At 30.3% G+C, this 9,107-nt stretch overlaps 1 protein-coding gene across 1 annotated transcript; it reads left to right on the top strand.

Moving 5' to 3' along the window:
- Positions 1-2,430: 2,430 nt before the first annotated feature.
- Positions 2,431-8,996, top strand: LOC100161664 (thiamine transporter 2; the record flags this gene model as incomplete). Its single annotated transcript, XM_029489773.1, is given in 6 exon segments — positions 2,431-2,601; positions 3,185-3,401; positions 4,286-4,449; positions 5,482-5,598; positions 6,423-6,525; positions 8,804-8,996. Coding segments are annotated over 6 exon segments (965 nt in total), but the record flags the coding sequence as incomplete, so codon positions are not given.
- Positions 8,997-9,107: the final 111 nt, after the last annotated feature.

The raw sequence follows: 9,107 nt of genomic DNA on the forward strand, positions 1-9,107 counted from the left end.
TTAAAACACGAACGCGTGTAGCTAAGCAAAATAAGATGAATGATTATAGTTATCACTGATCACTCACTGGTCAGTGATAATAATATAATTTGCAACAACAACGCCGGGCTCTCGCATATTTGCAGCGCTACACAGTGGAGAAAACTTAAATGGCCAATTTACCTTTTTCCCTACCCCTATTCCTTACGTGGCTACACGTGATTGTGCAATGCGTATATCTAATAAGCCGTGACTCGACAGTTCAGGGAAATGATTATAAAACTCAAGACTCAACTAGGACAATTTCAAAACTGTGGTGTTTTTTTAGAACTTAATTCTAATGCATTGTTTTTATAATATCGTTCATTTACATTAATAGATAATTTAGTACCAATGTACCTAGTTTATATTTATTTTTTCAAGTAAAAAAATGTACCGTTAGGATTGTTGTAATACACATTGTAAATTCAACCTTAAAATCGACTACCTGTAAATTGGTGAAATTTTCATGCACCCAGCTGAACAATACATGACTTGTCGATGTAGCTGTTTAAAATCTTTTTCGTTTCGATTAATACATTGTATTATTATTCTGTAGAAGTTTGCCGAATCAATAACTCAAACAAACTCAAAGACCTTTTTTTTTTGTTTCCGACGCACACGTGTCGCTCCTGAATTATTAAGCATTTTCAGTTTTGGAAAAAGCGAGCAAAAGTCACGTATATGACTGTCGTAAAATCAATTCTATATAATGTAAATAAACATAGCCAAAATCATCGAACGGAAGGAAGGAAAAATAAAAAGTGAAAAAAAAAAATAAAACCATTCTTTCTTAATTTAAAATAATCTATATTGTGTTTTGTGTTGAAGGCGGAAGGAAAAAACCAAAGAGAAACAGAAGCGTGAAAATAACAAAACGAATCGTGTAGAAGTATTAAGCTTTCGTGACGAAACAAGCGGAATCGTTAATGCGATTTCGAAAGTCATTATTGTTGCGTCGGCGTATTACACTTATATGCCACAAAATATTACGTAAGACAGCGGGACAAAAATAATAGCATAATATACAACAGCTATGGCGGACATTTAAACATTATAAATGTATTTATTTATTTTTCAATCATCGAAATTAGATGTACGTCGAACGTTTTTTTCCCCTCATCGGAAACACGCTCGTATCCAATTGTATGAAAACAAAAAATAAATGATAAATATGATGATAACAATCACTGGAATATTCACGTATAAATCCAAAATTGGTTTTCAGTTTCTATACGAGGTTATTAAAAAAACAAATCGGGCCGAATATTGTACGAGCTTATAGTTTATAGATTATGACATACCAGTATGAGTTGTCTCTGACTTATACACGCGTATTAAGTTATAAAAAATCTACGTTCCAGATTCTTACTACAGCTCATTTAAAGTTAATTTATAGTTACATAATATTGTTGTAATCAAATGTGTAAAAAAGAATACGAACTGCGTTCGAATGATACATTTTTTTTTTCCATATTTGTATTCTATTATGATTTAAAAGTATTTTAATAATTTAAAATTTAAAATACAGCGAGCTCGTTTCAAAATATATAATATTATATAAAAAAAAAAAAAAAGTGCTCGAGCATATTTTCCTCTACAGTACATTTTTTCTTTTATAAAGTACAGCGACAACTCATATGCGGGTACAACGTCCTCTTTATCAGATACATAAATATAAATATTTATCTTAGTGGGTTGTTCAAATACATACATAATATATTTTGATTTCTTCACTAAATCAAAAATCCACGTAATCCGAACGAACATACCGAGTATACAGTATGCAGGTGTTTCAAAAGACTTCACCAGTTAAAAAATAAATAGATGCCGGGGTTAGTAGAAGTAAAAAAATAAAAAATATTCTTAAAACAATCAATTTTTAATACATTTTGCTTACAAGTGTTATAATAATATATGACCTCTACTGTCTGCCGGACATAATTATATTATACGGTATTCCAAATTCCAATATAGAACTCCCTTGATTAGCGATTGTTAAGCTACACAAATTTGAAATTGGATGAAGACATTTATAAGCAAATTAATTAAAACTTTATTATTCTAAAAATATATTCTACTTCAACCCACCCCTGTCTCTTAATTTTTTGAATAAATTTGATTTTTTAAAATGGGGTGAAGACTGTTGTAACATCCAGTACCTATTGGCTATTACATACTTTTATGCAATATATTATAATATATTGCAATGGAGTTTTTGGTTATTGCATTATTTGCATAATGCGATATTATAATCTTATACAGAATACACCTTATAATATACAACTGCATTGATGACTAGCAAAACGGTTAAGCTTAGATTTATGTTTTTTTTTTCACTGCGCACGAACAAATCCCGAGTAAGTCCGAAACTGTATATTATATTATCGGTTGTGTTACTGTTGTACGCAGGTTTCGAATGTATTGACGCCGATCAGGATATACTTCGGAGTGATCGGATCGTTTCTGGTGTTCCTGTCGTCCGACTACTTGCGATACAAGCCGGTGATGATAATCAACGGGATGCTGGGTATGGTGGCATATGTCAATTTGATCAATTCGCCCACCACGTTTCGAATAATGGTATAATTCGAATATTTCGTAGGTATAATGCGCAGGTATATAAAACTATGAAAGAGCACACAGAGTACTTATATTTTGACATATTTATAGTGAGGTGTATATTATTACAGCGAGTTAGAAACAAAGAACCTGCCACCCTAGGGGTGGCCTTTTTTCACTTTATTATTAAATAATAGACATATTACTGCATAATATTCGGCACCAACTCCAAAATCTAAATATGAGGTACGGCCTCGTGGGAAGTTTTATTTCATTCAAAAACATGTTTTAGTGATGAAACATAATATTTTAGGACGATAGGTATCTCTCCAATTTTTACACAAGTTTATGTAATTCTCGCTGAACAGTATAGTATGGAATGATGTACAATGTACATACCATAATATTATTTTTTTGTTATTACTGGATTATAGACAATTATTTGAAATATAAAATTATTTTAAATCAGGCTAAGGTTCCGTTTCAAAGTCTTTAGATTTCCGATTAACAATACTAAATTTGGTAAAAAAAAATAGTTTACATATTATTAATTTATTTGTGGGATGTACCTATCTAAACGGTCGTGTGTGCGTGTGTTCAACAGATGACCGAAGTCTGCTTGTCGCTTTTCGCGTGCATCGAGATGACGTATTACGGTTACCTGTACTCCAAGATCGAGGACAAAGAACACTATCAGATAGCCACGGGATTCGCAAAATCCGGAATGCTGAGCGGCACGTGCGTGGGCGGCCTCCTGGGTCAACTGGTGGTCTACTTCAACGATTGCAATTACTCTGTTCTGCCTTACTACAGCCTCGCCTGTACGGTTTTCGAAGTGGTTTATTTTTTTTGTATTTTATTACTTGACGCACAATTGACGTCTAATTGCAAACTCGGGTTAAGGGGCAAAAAAAATCTTACAAATATATTTTTTCAGAATATGTATGTTTATTCGTGCTATGCATGGAAAGCTATAAACAAAATTATTGGATCGAAAAAATAATTTCTACATTATGTATTTTTCCTATTTTTAACATTTCTGCAATGCATTTTCTAAAACACATTACCAGCAAATATAACACACACACACACTCTTACCCTATTATTATTATATTATTATTTTAATTTATACTGACTATAGTACTATAGTAGCGTAATTAAAGAGGGTGATGTAGGTGATATATTATATTATAATCAACCCTCTAGAACTTTTTTTTTACTATGTTAACTTGTTTTTAGTTTATAACGTTTATAATATTTATCATTTTAGTATAAAAATAAATTGGGACATGTCCTGTAAACTTTAGATAACCTGTTTTCTATTATAGGTTAATATAAAGTTAACAAGTTAACAAGTCTTGTGATAAAGATTTTAGTATCTCGATTCTTTTGTTTGAGATTATCCAGTATACTCTGATAATGTACTATTATACTAATATAGTATATAATAAGTTTATTGTATAAAATATAAGCACATAAATTGACATTGATGATAGCATTGATGCACATAAATTATTATTATAAAAATAATAAATATGTAGGTTTGAATATATACACACACACACATACACACACACACACACACACACACACACACACACACAAAGTGGTCTTATAGTTACACCACTGGTACTCATCGTCGCGTTGCTGTTCGCGTACCTATAGTAATATTGATACGGACGTAACTGGTTTATTATTTTTCCAGTCATGACATTTGCGACCACGTGGGCGTGCTTCTTGCCGTCCGTCGGAAACAGCAAAACGGTCATTCATAAAGGAGACGTCGGCGACGATGGTTTCTTAAATTCGGCCATCCGAGACCCAGGCATATCCAAGTACTCATCAACTGAAAAAGCCAACAAACCAAACGTGAGCACTCGAGTGGTATTTGCATACGATGTCGTCTCGCCAGGGTGGTAAAGTTTTTGTCCAAAAACAACCATTACCTATAATATATTTTCGCCCATGGCGAGTATCAAGATTAATTTTTCCAGTTCTCTCAAAAGTGTTATCCTTTCCCTTCTCGCTCACGTTTCTACAGTCAACATTTTGGGAACCACTCACATACATATTTTAGAGTAGACACCTACTTATATTAATTAAGAAAATTAGCTTATTGAAACTTTTATTTTATTTAATATATTACCCATCCAGCTACCTAGAGACGACATCAAAAAACTTATAATAATAATGTTAAAATCAATAATTGTAAACACAATACTTGCTATGAAAATCTATTATATTACTAATAAACTAACTATACTAATTGTGTAAATTAAAAATGTTTATTCGAAATTTGAATTCTCTGTACTTCAAAACGTATTTGTATATTATGTATTATTATGATTTTAATCATAGTAATTTAATTTATATAATCTATTTAGGAAGTTCCACACAAATCTGAAATGTTGTTAATTTATTTTATTTCATTTTATTTTTTCTAATATTTTATGCATATTGTAAAAAATATTCCTTTGCAGATTGTACAATTACTAGATTAAAAATAAAAATAATAATATATTATTAAGATATAGCAGCTTTCCTTTGAACATTTTTTCTAACCGTTATAATATTATAATGGGAGGAACACGTAACTCATTTTTTTTAAACATTTACGACTGACTTGTAATATAGGTATTATATAATATGTATTTACAATAATTTTTAAAAGGTAAATAATTTAATTTTTCTTTTAACTCTTAAGTCTTACAACATTGCTGTGTGATGGGCTTTAAATATATAATTTATATTTATTCAACGACGACCAATTTTCTGATAAAAATCACTATTAACGTTGGTAGATCCCATACATACGACACTGGTAGGTTTTGGTTAAGTTAGACCCACAGATCTCATTGCATACAAGACATATTATTTTATTTGAATACTTTCAAATTTCAGATCGTGCCGTCTGCGATTCTGTTCAACCACTTCAGCGACTTCAGACATTCATACGCAGACCGTAAGGTCTTGATGTGGTCCATTTGGTATGTCATAGCCATGGCCGCATTCACACAAGTATATAAATAATATTATTATGATGTACATATAATATAGAGTTTTAAAATTTCATGAAATACATTTTTTTGAAATGTTTTAACTTTATAATAAAAAAATATATATATATTGAGTTTTTAAATTTAAAAGTATCTTAGTAAGTATACCTACAACAGATACTTACTTAAGTGAACACAATGATAGAAATTATGTATACATAAATATACATCTGCTTCATAACTTAATTTTTAGATATTTTATTCTATTCATTACATAGTTATATACTTATATATTCATTTTTTATTTAAAAAGTTCTATAAAGAAAACTAAAAGATAGTATTATTTTATTTTTAAATCAATGCAGGTAAATACTTCATCAATAATGATTATCCTTTTATATAATATACCTACAATAAAATTGTCCGCTTGCAAAACTACACGAATTTCATAATTTAATACTTCCGTAGTTATATTTATAATTATTATATATTATGTAATAATATAATATATTATGTTAATAACATTAGCCGTTATTATAATTATATATATAAGACTGTAAACTTATATGGGTTTGTATTTTTAACTAGAAAGAATACAAATATTTAATTTATAGAATATCTACCTATTAAATTGAAATATTTCATAATCATAAAGTCGTAACCCTATGTACAGAGTGTTAAAAAAGATTGGAAACAAACATGCGCTTACATGCTTTTTGAACATTCTGTAGGTATGATATTATATTATATTAATATAATAATATGTATGTACAATCAATCGCCATAATAATCGTTTGCTGTAATTTCATTAATTTCGTTTATTTGTTTGTTTTTTTTCCTCCGCAGACGAATTTGTACGTAAATATTTTGTACACTTACATCGCAGACGAATCAGGCGATAAACACATGTTGCTAAATGGCTTGATCGATTCTCTGGCCACCATGTGCGGTGAGTATAATAAATATTTCGTTTGATCGAAATGTCCCATATTTTGTTATATTATACAAATTATATTAGCTAGATACATATTATGATTGTTAAAAAATATAACGTGCGCAACTCCGAAAATACGAACCAGCTCGAATATTATAAAAATACTTCTGATACAGATTCTCTGCATTTGTGACTAAAAACTATGTATTATGTATATACTATAAATATATAAATATAATATATAGTATAGGTACAACGAAAAAACAAAATAGGTAAAAATAAAATGAATATAGTGATGGGTTCATTGATTACCAATGATCAATATTAAAGGTGGGTTTATAATATTATGTTTTATGATATATTTTTTTTTATAATATTCTCTGAAGTCACAGAAGTTTTGATAACCTATCATGCAAATTCGAACTAAATTTAAGATTTTTGTAGAGTACCAACTACCAATCACTCAAGCAGAATGACAGTGTGTGAAACTTTGAGGTAAAACAATTATTTTAAATATATAAATTATATATAGGGTTAAATAAATATATTATATTATATATTTTAATCAGTTTGTCAAACAGTGGAAAGTATTATTAATTAATTTGCATTTGTACGTACACGATTTGAATTATAATATTGTCAACCACGCGGTAAGCCGTTACTATCAATGCCTTATCTGTCAATAATGGAGCTGAAGATGAGATCCAGCAGTGAGTGACCTATATATTTTATCACTGACCGGTCCATACAAACGCGCACAATTATAATTATTCTCCTATTCACTAATGCGGTACATAATATAATCTACAAAAGTATACTATATTATAAGTACCGAAAAAACTCCATTAAAAAAAAAATTGAGTTTGTATATTGTAATATAAAATGCATATAATCGAGTAACTGATATTATTGGTAGGTACTCACAATAAAGTCGGCGTGCAGCCTTTGTCCAAAAACAGTTACTGTCCAAAATATAAAAACAAATTCTTCACAAAACACAGACATATATAACTGAATATAATTAATTTGCACTTGTGTATAAATTACAGTTTAAGCACTTGTGAAATGTTACAATAATAAATGAATAAATAGCCTGACTGTTCAAGCTGAAATAATGATATTATAATATGTAATACAACTTGACTATTATAGAGTCGTGTCCCGGTGTCCGTAGGAGTATATGAGCTATATATCAAGTGTTAAACATTATACACAAATAGCACAGGTATTATTCGTCATACTAGAGCCACTGTGCTATGCACAATTATTTATTGTGCTTATTTATTTATTGCATAAATTGCAAAGGGAACGCTAATATTTAAGGGACCATTAGCTCACAATAGATTCATTAAATATTTAGTGATTGTTTATGTAACCCGGGAATTGAGTCACATTCACGGTCGAACGACGAGAATAATATATATAAACGTTGTACACATAATATATTATGGAAAATGTACAAGTATTCAAATTAATATGTGCGTGTGTGTGTAATTTATACGTGTGTGTGCGTGTGTGTGTGTCCGGTTGGCGACAAATATAGGCAGCTCATCGCTAGTTTGTCTTCCGCTCAATTGAGTGGTGGAGTGATATTATAATTGTTGTGAGGATGACAATAAAAAATGTTTGTATACAAATCGTGCACTAATAATATTACGTATATAACTATATAATAATAATTGACGGTTGTAAAATATATCCACAAATTAATTAACACTACTTTCCTACTATTTCACAACCAGAATAAAATTTAATTTTGTATTTGAAATAATAGTTTTACCTCAAAGAGTTACACGCTATATATAAGTAATGCTGCTGGAGTTATTGCTATAGTCAGGTACAATACGAAAATCTTAGATAGGTATTAGTCTATCAAAATGTCTGATAAAAATCCTGAAATAATGTTAAAAGATTTTCTAGGTTTTTCCGGAGATAACATAGTGATAAGCCGACTTGTTATAGGAATAAATTCAATAGAATAAATTCACCACCCTATACAGTCATTTTATACTGTTTGTTACTATGTTTTCTCGTGTTATATACTAAAATATGTCGACCTAACCATTATGCATGCAATGTGCACCGTTTCAAGTTCAGACCCGGGTTCCGACCGAGAGTGTAATCTCTCTCTCTATCTTGATAGTAAACTGTCTAGGAAAATACCACCCCCCTCCCTCAAAGCTGGATATGGCAGAAACTTATACGTTTGCCCATATTAAAGATTGTGCCTAAAAAAAATATATATACATTTTTATGACACGATATATATATATTATTACGTACCTATATATAGCGGCGATTAGTACTTATCAAATCGGCAAGGTGAACGTGAACTGGAATGAACACGGATACACGTTCTTGGCTTTTATTTCTCTGGTGATCGCATTGCTCCTGTCCCTAGGCTACTGTTCAAAAAACATCCTTGTCGTGTACATGATGTACATCTGCCTCGACACAATAGTGCAATCCATCTTCGTCATCGCCATGTGAGTATATAAGATTATCATTATGTATGATAAAACATTTCATAATATATAACAATACATAACGGCCATTTATGGGTATCCTGCGAAAGGCGACACATTCTTGAAGTGTTA

This window comes from Acyrthosiphon pisum, chromosome A2 (assembly GCF_005508785.2).
Source record: "Acyrthosiphon pisum isolate AL4f chromosome A2, pea_aphid_22Mar2018_4r6ur, whole genome shotgun sequence".
Lineage (NCBI taxonomy): Eukaryota > Metazoa > Arthropoda > Insecta > Hemiptera > Aphididae > Acyrthosiphon > Acyrthosiphon pisum.